The sequence below is a fragment of the Staurois parvus genome, unplaced genomic scaffold (genome assembly GCF_062004578.1).
Source record: "Staurois parvus isolate SC_StPar_1 unplaced genomic scaffold, SC_StPar_1.0 ptg000140l, whole genome shotgun sequence".
NCBI classification, from domain to species: domain Eukaryota; kingdom Metazoa; phylum Chordata; class Amphibia; order Anura; family Ranidae; genus Staurois; species Staurois parvus.
In genome coordinates this window covers 2,218,727-2,237,346 of record NW_028317936.1, presented here as the reverse complement: position 1 = coordinate 2,237,346, position 18,620 = coordinate 2,218,727, and the positions used below count along the sequence as shown (strand labels likewise).

Here is an 18,620-nt window from a genome sequence, read left to right as displayed (position 1 = left end):
CTGCTTTCTTAGCAACCACTTACATCACCAGGTCCATTCACTCACATAGCTGGGAATCCTCCCTCTTCCCTGGCCTGCAAGGCTGCATGCTCAGGTAAGGGTCTGCTGTAGAGTTTTTTTGGGGGACCATACCCTTTCATATTCGGTGTGGATGAATGTGGCGGCTTCCTGCTGTCCATGGTTGCTAAGGAAGCAGTGGTTGTCTGCACCCACTGCTTCCCTACCAACTACTTACATCTCCAGGCTCATTCACTTACATAGCTGGGAATCCGCCCTCTTCCCTGGCCTGCAAGGCTGCATGCTCAAGTAAGGGTGTGGTGTGGATATTCTGGGGGCACCATACTTTTTCCCATTCGGCGTGGATAAAAGTGGCAACTTCCTGCTGTCAATGGTTGCTAAGGAATCAGCGGATGCCTGCACCCACTGCATCCTTACCAACCACTTACATCACCAGGCCTATCCACTAAATGGCTACTAGCTAGGAATCCCCCCTCTTTCCTGGCCTGCATGCTCAAGTAAAGATATGGAGTGGATTTTTGAGGGGGGACCATACTTTTTTCCATTCGGCGTGGATAAAAGTGGCAACTTCTTGCTGTCAATGGTTGCTAAGGAATCAGCGGATGCCTGCACCCACTGCATCCTTACCAACCACTTACATCACCAGGTCTATCTACTAAATGGCTACTAGCTAGGAAATCCCCCCTCTTTCCTGGCCTGCATGTTCAAGTAAAGATATGGAGTGGATTTTTGTGGGGTGTCTATACAATGTCTCATTCGACGTGGATGAATGTGGCAGCTTCTTGCTGTCAGTGGTTGCTAAGGAATCATCGGTTGTCTACACCCACTGCATCCTTACCAACCACTTACATCACCAGGCCTATCCGCTAAATGGCTACTAGCTAGGAATCCCCCCGTCTTTCCTGGCCTGCATGCGCAAGTAAAGTTATGGAGTGGATTTTTGAGGGAGGACCATACTTTTTTCCATTCGGCGTGGATGAAAGTGGCAGCTTCTGGCTGTCAATGGTTGCTAAGGAAGGAGTGGTTGCCTGCACCAGCTGCCTCCTTTTTTAAGGGTGTGGTGTAGATATTTTGGGGGGACCATACTTTTTCCCGTTCGGCATTGATGAAAGTGGCAACTTCCTGCTGTCAATGGTTGCTAAGAAATCAGCGGATACCTGCACCCACTGCATACTTACCAACCACTTACATCACCAGGTCTATCTACTAAATGGCTACTAGCTAGGAAATCCCCCCTCTTTCCTGGCCTGCATGCTCAAGTAAAGATATGGAGTGGATTTTTGTGCGGTGTCCCTACAATTTCTAATTCGGCGTGGATGAATGTGGCAGCTTCTTGCTGTCAATGGTTGCTAAGGAAAGAGTCGTTACCTGCACCAGCTGCCTCTTTTTTTTTTTTGTAAGGGTGTGGTGTAGATATTTTGGGGGGACCATACTTTTTCCCATTCGGCATTGATGAAAGTGGCAACTTCCTGCTGTCAATGGTTGCTAAGGAATCAGCAGTTACCTGCACCCACTGCATCCTTAGCAACCACTTACATCACGAGGCCTATCCATTAAATGGCTACTAGCTAGGAATCCCCCCTCTTTCCTGGCCTTCATGCACCACCTGCCTCTTTTTTCTTTTTCAAAAGAAAGCTTTATTGAGTTTACCCAAACTTACATGACATTGGTTCCAGAACCACAAGTCAGACAGATATAGACAGTCCTTACCAATGCTTCACATACACAAGTATGACAAGACGGCTACAGAAAAAGACATTCTGCTCTTCACACTTTAGACCTCCACCATCAGCATGCAACAGAATCCTCCACATTACAGCAATCAGCCCATAATGGTCTCAAAATCACAGAAAGACCTCACATTATTTACAGCATAGGTTACCAAATGATATCATGTTACCTCAGCAATCTATCCATAAGTAGTTCCATTGGTGCCAACCCACCCCAAACTTTTTCGAACCACCCACCCCAAACATTTTCAAATTTATAAGGACTTCCACTATGTTGATAATTAACCCGTGCATATCTAAGAACGGTTCCCACAGATGTTAACCATTCTCTATATGTGGGAGGGGAAGGGTTTTTCCAAGCGTAGTAAAATTGCTCTACGTGCCTGAAATAATGCTGTAGAAACTGCTTCTCCAATAAAAGGTGTCAGGGACCACATCATCATCCAACATGCCTAGGAGGCAGCACCTCGGGTCAGAAGAGTTTTGTGCACTGAAATGCTAGGTTGATGGTAGCAAGTATCGATTCTCCATATCTATGCAGTTTAGGTCAACGTTATGGCAGAGTCTTTCTCAACCTTTTCAACACAGAAGAACCCATGAAATAACTCTCCGGTCTCGGAACCCCAGCTAAAAAATGACTCTATCTACAACTCATGATACGCTAGTGTGATGGTCAACGGAAGGAATGCTCCTCACACTTGTGGTCATTGGAAAGAAATCCCTCCTTGCAGATAGCTAAAAAAGATCAATGGTGTCAGTGGGAACTTGTCTGAGAGGCAGAAAATGCTCATTGCTAAAGGAACCTCTAGCAACCTCTTGAAGAACCTGAGTTCCATGGAACCCTGGCTGAGAAACCCTGCCATAGCACGTGAATAAGATGGTCATGGTCTCTACTACATTTAGGACATGCTGCATCAGGAAGGAGCCCCATTCTAAACAATTTGGAGGGTGTATAATGTACCCTCAGAAAAATGTATAGTTGGGAGAGGTGTTCCATGAACTATTCTGTACCGCCTCCAGCGCCACTTCCCATTGGTCCCCCGTTATTTCCCCCACATCTAATTGCCAACGCGCCTTCGCATCGCAAGGAGAAGCTTCCAGATAAATGGAAAGCAGAGTAGCATAACAACAGGATTTCATACCTTTCTGTACTGCGCTGCATTGTAGCATACTAAAAATTGGCATGGGAGAGAAAAGGAAGTTATTTGTGATATTTTGGGCCACGACAGCATTGGCGTAATTGTAGGTAATAAAAATACATAGACTACGGCAGATGATATAGGGCCTGCAGGGCAGAGAATGTAGGAACCATCTCGAAAGACATGTCTCAAGTGGGTAATACCATAATTGCTCCACGTGGTATCATCGGAGTGGTTGGCTAGTTCCGGACAGGAATGGTTTCCCCACATTGGGCAATAGTGGGTGAAGCCCGTCACCCCTTTGCAACTTAATTCCAAACCTTATGCATTAGACCAGGGGTCTCCAAACTTTCCAAGCAAAGGGCCAGTTTAGGGGTTCAGGGTTTAGGAGGGCCGGACTGTGGCCAGTTGGGGGGTAGAAAATGCCTGACATCAGTACCCCATCATTGGTTTTAAGAGAAGAATAGTACCCCATCTATTGTGTTAGTAGATGAAAGGTGCCCCATCATTGGTGTCAGTTGGTGGAATGGTGCCCCATCATTGTTGTCAGTTGGTGGAATGGTTCCCCATTATTGGTGTCAGTTGGTGGAATGGTTCCCCATCATTGGTGTCAGTTGGTGGAATGGTTCCCCATTATTGGTGTCAGTTGGTGGAATGGTTCCCCATTATTGGTGTCAGTTGGTGGAATGGTTCCCCATTATTGGTGTCAGTTGGTGGAATGGTGCCCCATCATTGGTGTCAGTTGGTGGAATGGTGCCCCATCATTGGTGTCAGCTGGTGGAATGGTGCCCCATCATTGTTGTCAGTTGGTGGAATGGTTCCCCATTATTGGTGTCAGTTGGTGGAATGGTTCCCCATCATTGGTGTCAGTTGGTGGAATGGTTCCCCATCATTGGTGTCAGTTGGTGGAATGGTGCCCCATCAATGGTGTCAGTTGGTGGAATGGTGCTCCATCATTGGTATCAGTTGGTGGAATGGTGCCCCAAGGGCCAGATAATGGCAAGCAAAGGGCCACATCTGCAGTTTGGAGACTACTATAGTAGACGATAAGTAATTGATTAGGCTTAGCTAGACACTGTGATTCTAGGCCCTGAGGGAGGGAAAGTGACTTGGTGCCTTTCAGTACTATGGAAAGAGAGGAATCATTAAGCATCGCCCCTGGCTCTTCCTCCTGAATAAGACCCAGCCGTAAATGCTGCAGCCAGAAAATACAGCCGTGAGTTTGGAAACGCAATACCCCCCTGCAGCCTTAGGAGGCTGCAGCTGTTCCAACCTAATTCTAGGAGGGCCGAATTCCCACAACAGCTGGAGGAACATGGGGTTCGATGTCCTAAATAATAAAAGAGGCAGCATTACCGGGACTTTATGGAAGAAATTAAGTAACTGGGTCATCATAATCATTTTGACCAAATTTGCCTGTCCAGCCGTAGAGAGGATCAGTTTATTCCACGGCTTAATTTTGTCCTGAAATCTGGAAAGTAAGGGAGCAATATTGAGGTGGCAATATTCCGTGATAACCGGGGATATAACCACACCCGAGTATATAAAGAAACTGACTACCGTAACCGGGCAAAAAGAGGACAATCCTGGATTTACCTTACCCTCTAAAGGCATTAAAGCAGACTTGGACCAGTCCATTGTTAATTCTGAGTATTTACCAAACTCTGTAACTGTGGACATCGCTGCTTTCACCGAGGTGTCCATGTCAGCTAGCATCAAAAGCATGTCATCTGGATATAACAAAACCCCTTGATGTCCCGTTTCCCTGATGCGGGCCACCAATGGCTCAATAGTCAGGGCAAGCAGGAGAGGGGAAAAGAGGGCACCCCTGTCATGTTCCCCTACCCAACGAGAAAAAAAGAGAATAGAGTACCCCCCATTCTTTTGGCTGCCAAGTAAAGGAGGCGCACCCAGGAGATGAATCCTACGCCTAAACCAAAATGTTTCAAGAGTTCCCATAAATATCTCCAGTCCTCGCTATCAAACGCTTTATTGGCATCTAAGAACAGGGCTCTAGAGTCACCATTATCCAAAGGGGTATGCGTGTTCAGATACACCCGGTGAATATCGATGGCCGTTGATTTACCCGGCATAAAGCCGGTTTGGTCTGGATGAATAACGTCAGTAATCACCTTGTTGAGCATCCTAGCCTTCGCCAAAATCTTCACATCCAACTGGAGCAGAAAAATGAGGTCGATATGAGCTAGGATCCATAGGGACCTTTCCCGGCTTTAGTAGGAAAATGACTAGGCCTTGGACATGGATGTCGGCAGACACTTCCGATCCTGTGCAGCATTAAAAACATTAAGTAGATGGTGCAAAATGACATCAGCGTATTGTCTATATGCCATTATAGCAGGGGTATCCAAACTATAGCCCTCCAGGTTTTGAGGAACTGTAAGTACCATGAGGCCTTGCAAGACTCTGACAGCCCCAGGAATGACTCCCAGAGGCATGATGGGACTTGTAGTACTTCAGCAGCTGGAGAGCCATAGTTTGGAGACCCCTGCTCTACAGGGATCCCATCTTCCCCTGGTGCTTTATTAGCCTGGGAACTCAAATACCACCTCCTGCAGTTCCTCAATAGGAATAGGAGCATCAAGACGAGTTCTCTGCACAACATTTGGTCTCGGGAGAGAGATATTTTGTAAATATGCCATGAACTCATTATCTGTATGCTGCATCTTAGGATGGTACAAAGCAGACTAAAAATAACCTAGCTCATCCATCACCTTGTCTGGGGTATTCAAAGTAGTGCCCATGTGAGAATAAAGGGCTGCTATGGGTGGAGGTGTACACCGGGCATTCACTAACTTAGCCAAGAGGCGGCCGGTATGCTCCCTCTCCTCGTAGAAGGCTTGCCTCCTAAAGAAGCTGAGGAAGATGCCAAACAAGTCGAAGCATCCTGTGCAGAAAGCCAGTCCTCAGATGCATCTGCAATGCATTTACTCTCCAATCTCTGAACCGGGTGAGACAAATGGCTGTTATCTCCGATATGAATAGACCCCTTAAAAAAACATTTAAATGCATCCCAACGAACCAGTTCATCAACTTCAAGGGCCTTATCCCGAAAGAAGGCAATGGTTCGAGATTCTATACAGTCATGAGTAGTAGTTAATTGAAGCCAAAATGCATCCAACTTTAAGGGGGGCACAATTAAGAGTGGAAACCTGGTCTGGCCTTGACCTTAACAATCAACGGGGAGTGGTCTGAGATACCACGGGGCACCTAAGCCTCATCCGCAACCCCAAGTATGAGCAGCTGTATTACCCAGGCACAGGTCAATCCTGGACAGGGACGAGTGAGATATGGAAAAACACGAAAAGGTCAATTTCGTTGGGTGTCTCGCCCTCCAAATATCCACCCTTCTGAATTCCTCCATAAAGCGGGCCAACGGGGGTCTCCTGCCAGGCGGCCTCCCCACAAAAGAGAGATAAGTGCAGCTATTAAAGTCTCCTAGTAGAAATATGGGAGTATCGGGTTTGTCTGGTAGGAAGAATACCAAATGTCTCAACACAATAGTAGAGAAGGGAGGCGGGACCGGGACATAGATCATTTTAGGAACATACAACCTACAATATAGAAATATATATCTGCCTTCATCATCGGTTCGGGTTGTCAATTCCTGGAAATCCAGGTCCCTGTGTATCAGCACACTCACCCTCCTAGAAAAAGAGGTGTGATACGAACGCCCCACCCAGGCGGAACCAACACAGAACAAGGTGTCTTTGGTAAGATGGGTCTCCTGCAGTCCACATACAGCAGGTTGGTGTTTTCAAAGAGAGGCATTTATCAAAGCCACCAGCTGCATCCTTACCAACCACTTACATCACCAGGCCCATTCACTAACATGGTGGGGCATCCCCCCTCTTTCTAGGCCTGCAAGGCTTCATCCTCAGGTAAGGGTCTGGTTGTTGACTTTTGAAGGGAACTCTACCCTATACCCTCCTTTTTCTTGATTTTTGTATTGGGTTTCCCCTTAAAATTCATTCCATAGCTGAAGGGCCCTGGCATAGGGAACCCCTCATGCAATGCTTGTTTTTTTTTTTTTTGCATGTGGATTCTCCATTGTGAGGAATTAGCTCAGCTACGGCGGGCCTCTACCTGTGCCAGGGCTCGCTGCTGGGTTGTCAAGCTCTGCTGTGGGGCTGCAAGGCTCTGTTGTAAACTCGTATTTGTCTGCTGTTGATTGGCATTTGCCAGACCAAGCTGTCCCGGTGACTCGTCTATGCTGATCTTACGTCGCCTGCCCGCATCCTCCACCATATGTGATGAATTAGCTCAGCTATGGCAGGCCTCTACCTGTTCCAGGGCTTGCTGCTGGGTTGCCAATCCCTGTTGCAGGGCTGCAAGGCTCTGTTGTAAACTCGTATTTGTCTGCTATTGATTGGCATTTGCCAGACCAAGCTGTCTCAGTGACTCCTCCGTGCCGGTCTTACGTCACCTGCCTGTATCCTCCACCATATGTGATGAATTAGCTCAGCTATGGCGAGCCTCTACCTGTTCCAGGGCTCGCTGCTGGGTTGCCAATCTCTGTTGCAAGCTGCGAGGCTCTGTTGCAAACTCGCATTTGTCTCCTGTTGATTGGCATTTGCCAGACCAAGCTGCCTTGGTGACTCCTCCATGCAGACTTTACGTCACCGGCCCACATCCTTCACCATATGTAAGGAATTAGCTCAGCTATAGCAGGCCTCTACCTGTTCCAGGGCTTGCTGCTGGGTTGCCAATCTCTGTTGCAGGCTGCTAGGCTCTGTTGCAAACTCGCATTTGTCTCCTGTTGATTGGCATTCGTCATACCAAGCTGTCTCAGTGACTCCTCCATGCCGACTTTACATCACCGGCCCACATCCTTCACCATATGTAAGGAATTAGCTCAGCTATGGCGGGCCTCTACCTGTTCCAGGGCTCGCTGCTGGGCTGCCAGTCTGTGCTACGGGGCTGCAAGACTCTGCTATAAACTCACATTTGTCTCCTGTTGATTGGCCTTCACCAGAACAAGCTCCCTCAGTGACTCCTCCATGCCGGCCTTATGTCACTGGCCCGCATCCTCCACCATACACGAGGAATTCCTTCAGCAATGGATTCTACACAGGGGCGGACCGACCATTTGGAAACTCGGCACTGCTCGAGGGCCCGGGGTCAGTAGGGGGCCCCATGAGATGCCCCTGGTACCTTTTTCATAGGCTTTTTTGAGTTTGGGCAAGGACACAGGGGACCCATGATCCCCTATTGCCCGGGGGCCCTATGAAGTGTCAGTCCGCCCCTGGTTCTACGTGACTCCCTGTAGGTGACACCACGGTTAAAAGGCACGGCACACAGCAGAACTTGGTGAAACACACGTGCAGTTTACTCATAGTCTGCATACACACAGCACACGCATCAAAACAGAAAAATAAAACAAAAACAGGAAAGAAGTCCTTGCCACGCTGGGAGACTCCAAACACCGCATCGTAATTTACTGCCCTGGAGAAACCTACTGCTGCCCAGACACCCGACTGCCAAATCATAGTCTTTAGTCGCATGTTGCTGCTCTCCAAGTCCGTCCTGCAGAGAGATCGAGTTCCAGGATGGAGGCGTCCTGCCCAAGCAGCCTGGGAGTTTTGTAGACCCAGACCTGCTCCAACTGGGCCCGGTGACCCCTCAGGGAGCCAAGCAAGCTCACCACCCAGCGCAAAAAGTATCTCCCATCCTGGACACAACCAGTAGTTTTTTTCTAGCCATGGGAATCCCTGGCCATGTAAACGAAGGAGCCAGGAAACGGTCGACCATGTGACCAATGGCCGGTTACAACATGCCTGACAAAACCTTGACAGGCCTCACCGGGCTTTTTTGTGGCATTGGCGCAGTAATGGCTTCTTTCTGACAACTCCACCATGCAGCTCATTATTGTTCAAGTGTCATCGTATTGTACTCCTTGAAACAACCACACCGACTTCTTCCAGAGCAGCCTGGATTTCTCCTGAGGTCACCTGTGGGGGGTTTTCTTCAGAACTCCAACAATTCATCTGGCAGTTGTGGCTGCAATCTTTCTTGGTCTTCCTGACCTTGGCTTGGTATCAAGAGATCCCAGAATTTTCCACTTCTTAATAAATGATTGGACAGTACTGACTATCTTTTACTATCCTTTTCCATCTTTATAAAGTTCCATTACCTTGTCACGCAGGTCTTTTGACAGTTCTTTTGGAAGGCCATTCATCATTTAGGATCATATACAATGGAAGGCCATTTATAATCTAGGGACATTTATAATGGAAGGCCATTCATAATCTAGGGTCATATATAATGGACGGCCATTCATAATCTAGGGTCATATATAATGGACGGCCATTCATAATCTAGGGTCATATATAATGGAAGGCCATTCATAATCTAGGGTCATATATAATGGACGGCCATTCATAATCTAGGGTCATATATAATGGACGGCCATTCATAATCTAGGGTCATATATAATGGACGGCCATTCATAATCTAGGGTCATATATAATGGACGGCCATTCATAATCTAGGGTCATATATAATGGAAGGCCATTCATAATCTAGGGTCATATATAATGGACGGCCATTCATAATCTAGGGTCATATATAATGGATGACCATTCATAATCTAGGGTCATATATAATGGACGGCCATTCATAATCTAGGGTCATTTACAATTTAGGGCCTGTTATAATCTAAAGTAATTTATAATGGAAGGCCCTTTATAATCTAGGGTCATTTATAATGGAAGGCCCTTTGTAATCTAGAGATAATCTAGGGTTGTTAATAATCTTGGGTCATTTATAATCTAGAGATAATCACGGGTCATTTAAAATGGAAGGTCATTCATGATCTAGGGCCATTCATAATCTCAGGTCATTTATAATCTCAGGTCATTCATAATCTCAGGTCATTCCTAATCTTGGGTCATTTATAATCTCGGGTCATTTATAATGGAAGGCCATTCATAATCTTGGGTCATTTATAATCTCAGGTCATTTATATTCTCAGCCCATTCATAATCTCGGGCCATTTATAATGGAAGGTAATTTATAGTCTCAGGTCATTCATAATCCTGGGTCATATATAATCTCGGATCATTTATAATTTCGGGTCATTCATGATCTCAGGTCATTTATAATCTCAGGTCATTTATGATCTCAGGTCATTCATAATCTAGAGATAATCTTGGGCCATGCATAATCTCAGGTTATTCATAATCTCAGACCATTCCTAATCTCAGACCATTCCTAATCTCGGGTCATTCCTAATCTCAGGTAATTCCTAATCTCGGGTCATTTATAATCTCGGGCCATTTATAATCTCGGGTCATTCCTAATCTCGGGTCATTCATAATCTCAGGCCATTTATAATCTCAGGCCATTTATAATCTCAGGTCATTCCTAATCTCAGGTAATTCCTAATCTCGGGTCATTTATAATCTCGGGCCATTTATAATCTCAGGCCATTCCTAATCTCAGGTCATTCATAATCTCGGGTCATTCATAATCTCAGGCCATTTATAATCTCAGGTCATTCCTAATCTCAGGTAATTCCTAATCTCGGGTCATTTATAATCTTGGGTCATTTATAATCTCGGGTCATTCCTAATCTCAGGCCATTTATAATGGAAGGTCATTTATAATCTCAGCCCATTTATAATCTCAGGTCATTCCTAATCTCGGGTCATTCCTAATCTCGGGTCATGTATAATCTCAGGTCATTCCTAATCTCGGGTCATTCCTAATCTCGGGTCATTCCTAATCTCGGGTCATGTATAATCTCAGGTCATTCCTAATCTCGGGTCATTCCTAATCTCAGGTAATTCCTAATCTCGGGTCATTTATAATCTCGGGTCATTCCTAATCTCAGGCCATTTATAATGGAAGGTCATTTATAATCTCAGCCCATTTATAATCTCAGGTCATTCATAATCTCGGGGTCATTCCTAATCTCGGGTCATGTATAATCTCAGGTCATTCCTAATCTCGGGTCATTCCTAATCTCAGGTAATTCCTAATCTAGGGTCATTTATAATCTCAGGCCATTTATAATCTCGGGTCATTCCTAATCTTGGGTCATTCATAATCTCGGGTCATTCCTAATCTCAGGTCATTCCTAATCTCAGGTCATTCCTAATCTCGGGTCATTTATAATCTCAGGTCATTCCTAATCTCGGGTCATTCCTAATCTCAGGTAATTCCTAATCTAGGGTCATTTATAATCTCAGGCCATTTATAATCTCGGGTCATTCCTAATCTTGGGTCATTCATAATCTCGGGTCATTCCTAATCTCAGGTCATTCATAATCTCAGGTAATTCCTAATCTCGGGTCATTCCTAATCTCGGGTCATTTATAATGGAAGGCCATTCATAATCTCAGGTCATTCCTAATCTCAAACCATTTATAATCTCGGGTCATTCCTAATCTCGGGTCATTCCTAATCTCAAACCATTTATAATCTCGGGCCATTTATAATCTCAGGTCATTCCTAATCTCGGGTCATTTTTAATCTCGGGTCATTTATAATCTCGGGTCATTTTTAATCTCGGGTCATTCCTAATCTCGGGTCATTTTTAATCTCGGGTCATTCCTAATCTCGGGTCATTCCTAATCTCGGGTCATTTATAATCTCGGGTCATTTATAATCTCAGGTCATTTATAATCTCGGGTCATTCATAATCTCGGACCATGTATAATGTGCGGTCTTCCCAGCAGTCCCGTCTGTGGAGGATCTCCCATCTACACACATCTCAGGACCGATCCGCCCCGCAGCCAGATTTGGGGAGAAGCCGTCGCGCCCCCCCGTCCTCCCCGGACGTCATCTGTGGTCTCGGGACGCGGCGCTCAGCCACCATCCGGGGACTTCACAATACACAGAAAGCAGGAATCCGATCCCGGCTGAGTGGGCGGAGATCCGCACTTCCTGGTCACATGGTGGAAGTCTCCGCCCACACAGGCGGCTCCCTATCCTATCACCTCCTATGGGACTTTCCTCGCAGAGCCCCTGCAGAGTCCTCCGACTTGGGGAGTCGAGTATCGGCGCCGTATCGGTCGTAGGCGGGACACTCCCTCTCTCGGGATGGGAGGGCAGAAGTGGACGGCGGGGACGGGAGGGCGGATTTCGGTGGCTTTATTTATCGGTGAACGGACGGCGGCAGAAGATGAGTGTTGTCGGCGGCGGGGCTCTGGGATCGAGCGCACGACTCAGTGACCTATGGAGAGGGATCCGGAAGTCGGGGACATGCTGCGGGATCGGGATCGGGATCAGCGCCTGATACAGGACGGGAGGCTGCGCAGGCTGCAGTGGGCTGTCACCGGCTGTGCCGTCTGCGTCGTCGCATTGCTGGGACTCACCGTCTACCAGATGTCTCAGAGGCCCGCTCCACCCAGTACCGACAAGGTAACCAGAGGGCCATACACCGTACAATCTGATTGGACAACCTCCCGACGGTCCCCTACATAATACAATCTGATTGGACAACCTCCCGACGGTCCCCTACATAATACAATCTGATTGCACAACCTCCCGACGGTCCCCCTACATAATACAATCTGATTGCACAACCTCCCGAGGGCCCCCTACATAATGCAATCTGATTGGACAACCTCCCGACGGTCCCCCTACATAATGCAATCTGATTGGACAACCTCCCGAGGGTCCCCTACATAATACAATCTGATTGGATAACCTCCCCGAGGGTCCCCTACATAATACAATCTGATTGGACAACCTCCCGAGGGTCCCCCTACATAATACAATCTGATTGGACAACCTCCCGAGTGTCCCCTACATAATACAATCTGATTGGACAACCTCCCGACGGTCCCCTACATAATACAATCTGATTGGACAACCTCCCGACGGTCCCCCTACATAATACAATCTGATTGGACAACCTCCCGACGGTCCCCCTACATAATGCAATCTGATTGGACAACCTCCCGACGGTCCCCCTACATAATGCAATCTGACTGGACAACCTCCCGACGCTCCCCCTACATAATGCAATCTGACTGGACAACCTCCCGACGCTCCCCCTACATAATGCAATCTGACTGGACAACCTCCCGACGCTCCCCCTACATAATGCAATCTGATTGGACAACCTCCCGACGCTCCCCCTACATAATGCAATCTGACTGGACAACCTCCCGACGCTCCCCCTACATAATGCAATCTGATTGGACAACCTCCCGACGGTCCCCCTACATAATGCAATCTGATTGGACAACCTCCCGACGGTCCTCCTACATAATGCAATCTGATTGGACAACCTCCCGACGGTCCCCCTACATAATGCAATCTGATTGGACAACCTCCCGAGGGTCCCCTACATAATGCAATCTGATTGGACAACCTCCCGAGGGTTACCCTACATAATACAATCCAACCGTACAATCTGATTGTACAACCTCCGCCATCAGCTTATGTAGTGATTGGATACGTTGTGTAGATTTGTCCTGATATTGTAGTCTCACGCCGTCCACACACTATACAATCTGATTGTACAACCTCTTTTATATTTACCGTTAGGGCCTGTCTGATTGGATGCAAATTGGATACGTTGTGTGGGGTTTGTCCCTGTGTTACATAGCTTTGGTAATGCTCATGGTTAGCCATACACTATGCAATCTGATTGTACAACCTCCCGAGGGTCATCCTTCATAATACAACCCGACCGTACAATCTGATTGTACAACCTCCTGAGGGTCATCATACATGTTACAATCCGACCGTACAATCTGATTGTACAACCTCCCGAGGGTCACCCTACATAATGCAACCCGACTGTACAATCTGATTGTACAACCTCCCTTAGGGTCATCAAGTCAACGTGGCAAATCCATTGCTTGCCCATTTGATTGCAAAACGGAAGCGTGTATGGTGATTGTACAATCAGATTGTATAGTGTATGGCGGGTTCAGGAGGCAGACGCCTATTGACCTCCCACCGGCCATGTAATGTGTGTCAGTATATACGGCTCCCGGTCTCTGGTTCCGATTGGCGGCCGGAGGCTCCCGGTCTCTGGTTCTGATTGGCGGCCGGAAGCTCCCGGTCTCTGGTTCTGATTGGCGGCCGGAGGCTCCCGGTCTCTGGTTCTGATTGGCGGCCGGAGGCTCCCGGTCTCTGGTTCTGATTGGCGGCCGAGGCTCCCGGTCTCTGGTTCTGATTGGCGGCCGGAGGCTCCCGGTCTCTGGTTCTGATTGGCGGCCGGAGGCTCCCGGTCTCTGGTTCTGATTGGCGGCCGGAGGCTCCCGGTCTCTGGTTCTGATTGGCGGCCGGAGGCTCCCGGTCTCTGGTTCTGATTGGCGGCCGAGGCTCCCGGTCTCTGGTTCTGATTGGCGGCCGAGGCTCCCGGTCTCTGGTTCTGATTGGCGGCCGGAGGCTCCCGGTCTCTGGTTCTGATTGGCGGCCGGAGGCTCCCGGTCTCTGGTTCTGATTGGCGGCCGGAGGCTCCTGGTCTCTGGTTCTGATTGGCGGCCGGAGGCTCCCGGTCTCTGGTTCTGATTGGCGGCCGGAGGCTCCCGGTCTCTGGTTCTGATTGGCGGCCGGAGGCTCCCGGTCTCTGGTTCTGATTGGCGGCCGGAGGCTCCCGGTCTCTGGTTCTGATTGGCGGCCGGAGGCTCCCGGTCTCTGGTTCTGATTGGCGGCCGGAGGCTCCCGTTCTCTGCTTCTGATTGGCGGCCGGAGGCTCCCGTTCTCTGCTTCTGATTGGCGGCCGGAGGCTCCCCTTTCTCTGCTTCTGATTGGCGGCCGGAGGCTCCCGGTCTCTGCTTCTGATTGGCGGCCGGAGGCTCCCGGTCTCTGCTTCTGATTGGCGGCCGGAGGCTCCCGGTCTCTGCTTCTGATTGGCGGCCGGAGGCTCCCGGTCTCTGCTTCTGATTGGCGGCCGGAGGCTCCCGGTCTCTGCTTCTGATTGGCGGCCGGAGGCTCCCGGTCTCTGCTTCTGATTGGCAGGGCCAGGACAAGGGGTGGGCTGGAGGGGCGGCTGCCCCGTGCACTGGGTGGGCACCCCAAGGAGATTTGTGTTGAAAAGAAGAATTTGGGGGGAGGGGTTCGGGCCGGTTCATACTCCATGCGTTTCAGTTGCGTTTTTTTCTGCATCCAAAACGCACAGAAAGTCGGTGATATGGTTGTCAGGCATAGTTTGCATCAGTGCTTACCGTTCCGGTGGCAGAAATAAAAAGTAGAACAGGCGGCATTTTCCTGCATAGAACTGTACTGGAACGCGGTAAAACGCATCAAAAACGCACACGTCCCTAGAACTGTACTGTAATTAAATGCATCAAAAACGCACGTCCCTTAAATTGAAGAAAAAGAGGGGAAAAATGAATGAGCTGGAATGCAAAACAACCACAACAGAATGTGTAACAAATGCACCAGAACGCATCAAAAACGCACGTGGGGAAACGCTTCTGGAATGCATCAAAAACGCACGTGGGGAAACGCATTCCAGTGGCTGAAAAAAGTAGAACAGGCGGCATTTTTTCTGCACAGAACTGTAATGGAACGCAGTAAAATGCATCAAAAACGCACCTGAACGCACATGTCCCTATCGAAGAAAAAGAGGGGGGGAAAATGGACCAGAAAGCATTAATAACGTACCAAAATTTCACTGGAAGGCACATGTCCCTATTGAAGAAAGAGAGAGGGGGAAAAATGAACCAAAGAGCATTAAAAATGCACCGGAAAGCACCAAAATGCATCAAAAAAGCACTGAAAGCTCCAAAAACGTACCAAACCACATCAAAAACGCATTAAAAAGGCACTGGAACACACGTCTCTATTGAAGAAAAAGAGAGGGAGAAAAATGAACCAAAAAGCATTAAAACTCAAAGGAACGCACCAAATTGCATCAAAAACGCACTGGAATGCAGATGTCCCTATTGAAAAAAAAGAAGAGGAAAAATGAACCAAAGAGCATTAAAAATGCACCAGAACGCACATGTCCCTATTGAAGAAAGGGGGGGGAATGGTCCAAAAATCATTAAAACCGCACCAAAATGCATCAAAAACACACCAGAACGCACTAAATTGCATAAAAAAAAAAAAATAGCACACACCAAAAACACACCAAAATGCATCAAAAACACACTAGAACACACATGTCCCTATTGAAGAAAAAGGGAGGGGAATAGACCAGAAAGTATTAACGTACCCGAACGCATCAAAATGCATCAAAAACGCACCAAAATGCATCAAACGCACTGGAACGCACATGTCCCTATTGAAAAAAAAGGGGGGGGGGAATAGACCAGAAAGCAATAACGTACCAGAACGCACCAAAATGCATAAAAAATGCACTAGAATGCACCAAAAACGCACCAAAATGCATCAAACGCACTGGAACGCACATGTCCCTATTGAAGAAAAAGAGAGGGGGGAAATGGACCAGAAAGCATTAAAAACGCACCAGAATGCACCAAAACGCATCAAAACCATGCTGGAACACACACATCTCAATCTGAAGAAAGCAGAGGCCTTGCTGGCAGGAGAGAGGTGTGCGTTGATTATACACGGGTCTCTCCCCCACAATCGTCAGCTGGGACCCGATGATTGACATCCCCAGCCGCCAATGGTGGCGCGGGTAGACGGTGCACACGCTCACCCCCTACACAGAAATGCGATGTCACATGACTGCGCAGCCCCGCCTCCCTGGAGCAGTACTCCTACTATGGGGCGGGGAGCACAATATAATGTACACTAACAATAAACGCACATGGTGCTTTGCAGGGCCTCGGCATTTATATAGAGGAATAGTGTCCATCATTGGTGTCAGTGGGAGGAATAGTGCCCCATCATTGGTGTCAGTGGGAGGAATAGTGCCCCATCATTGGTGTCAGTGGGAGGAATAGTGCCCCATCATTGGTGTCAGTGGGAGGAATAGTGCCCCATCATTGGTGTCAGTGGAAGGAATAGTGCCCCATCATTGGTATCAGTGGGAGGAATAGTGACCCATCATTGGTGTCAGTGGGAGGAATAGTGCCCCATCAATGGTATTAGTGGGAGGAATAGTGCCCCATCATTGGTGTCAGTGGGAGGAATAGTGCTCCATCATTGGTGTCAGTGGGAGGAATAGTGCCCCATCATTGGTATCAGTGGGAGGAATAGTGCCCCATCATTGGTGTCAGTGGGAGGAATAGTGCCCCATCATTGGTATCAGTGGGAGGAATAGTGCCCCATCATTGGTGTCAGTGGGAGGAATAGTGCCCCATCATTGGTATCAGTGGGAGGAATAGTGCCCCATCATTGGTGTCAGTGGGAGGAATAGTGCATCATCATTGGTATCAGTGGGAGGAATAGTGACCCATCATTGGTATCAGTGGGAGGAATAGTGACCCATCATTGGTATCAGTGGAAGGAATAGTGCCCCATCATTGGTGTCAGTGGGAGGAATAGTGCCTCATCATTGGTATCAGTGGGAGGAATAGTGCCCCATCATTGGTGTCAGTGGGAGGAATAGCGCCCCATCATTGGTGTCAGTGGGAGGAATAGCGCCCCATCATTGGTGTCAGTGGGAGGAATAGCGCCCCATCGTTGGTGTCAGTAGGAGGAATAGTGCCCCATCATTGGTGTCAGTGGGAGGAATAGTGCCCCATCATTGGTGTCAGTGGGAGGAATAGCGCCCCATCATTGGTGTCAGTGGGAGGAATAGCGCCCCATCGTTGGTGTCAGTGGGAGGAATAGCGCCCCATCGTTGGTGTCAGTGGGAGGAATAGCGCCCCATCGTTGGTGTCAGTGGGAGGAATAGAGCCCTATCGTTGGTGTCAGTAGGAGGAATAGTGCCCCATCGTTGGTGTCAGTGGGAGGAATAGTGCCCCATCGTTGGTGTCAGTGGGAGGAATAGTGCCCCATCGTTGGTGTCAGTGGGAGGAATAGTGCCCCATCATTGGTGTCAGTGGGAGGAATAGTGCCCCATCATTGGTGTCAGTGGGAGGAATAGTGTCCCATCATTGGTGTCAGTGGGAGGAATAGTGTCCCATCATTGGTGTCAGTGGGAGGAATAGTGCCCCACCATTGGTGTCAGTGGGAGGAATAGTGCCCCACCATTGGTGTCAGTGGGAGGAATAGTGCCCCACCATTGGTGTCAGTGGGAGGAATAGTGTCCATCATTGGTGTCAGTGGGAGGAATAGTGTCCATCATTGGGAGGAATAGTGTCCCATCATTGGTGTCAGTGGGAGGAATAGTGTCCCATCATTGGTGTCAGTGGGAGGAATAGTGCCCCACCATTGGTGTCAGTGGGAGGAATAGTGCCCCACCATTGGTGTCAGTGGGAGGAATAGTGCCCCACCATTGGTGTCAGTGGGAGGAATAGTGCCCCACCATTGGTGTCAGTGGGAGGAATAGTGCTCCATCATTGGTGTCAGTGGGAGGAATAGTGCTCCATCATTGGTGTCAGTGGGAGGAATAGTGTCCATCATTGGGAGGAATAGTGCCCCATCATTGGTGTCAGTGGGAGGAATAGTGCCCCATCATTGGTATCAGTGGGAGGAATAGTGCCCCATCGTTGGTATCAGTGGGAGGAATAGTGCCCCATCGTTGGTGTCAGTGGGAGGAATGGTGCCCCATCGTTGGTGTCAGTGGGAGGAATGGTGCCCCATCGTTGGTGTCAGTGGGAGGAATGGTGCCCCATCGTTGGTGTCAGTGGGAGGAATGGTGCCCCATCGTTGGTGTCAGTGGGAGGAATGGTGCCCCATCGTTGGTGTCAGTGGGAGGAATGGTGCCCCATCGTTGGTGTCAGTGGGA

The 18,620-nt window shown here is 48.5% G+C and overlaps 1 protein-coding gene across 1 annotated transcript in view; it reads left to right on the top strand.

Moving 5' to 3' along the window:
- The first annotated feature begins 11,846 nt into the window (after positions 1-11,846).
- LOC149465221 (tumor necrosis factor ligand superfamily member 15-like) overlaps positions 11,847-18,620 on the top strand; it is a 34,646-nt gene continuing 27,872 nt past the window's right edge. Inside the window, exon 1 of the mRNA XM_089673550.1 lies at positions 11,847-12,271. Coding sequence (XP_089529676.1) covers positions 12,086-12,271 — 186 coding nt within the window. The 5' untranslated portion in view covers positions 11,847-12,085. The remainder of the gene's footprint in view (positions 12,272-18,620) is intronic.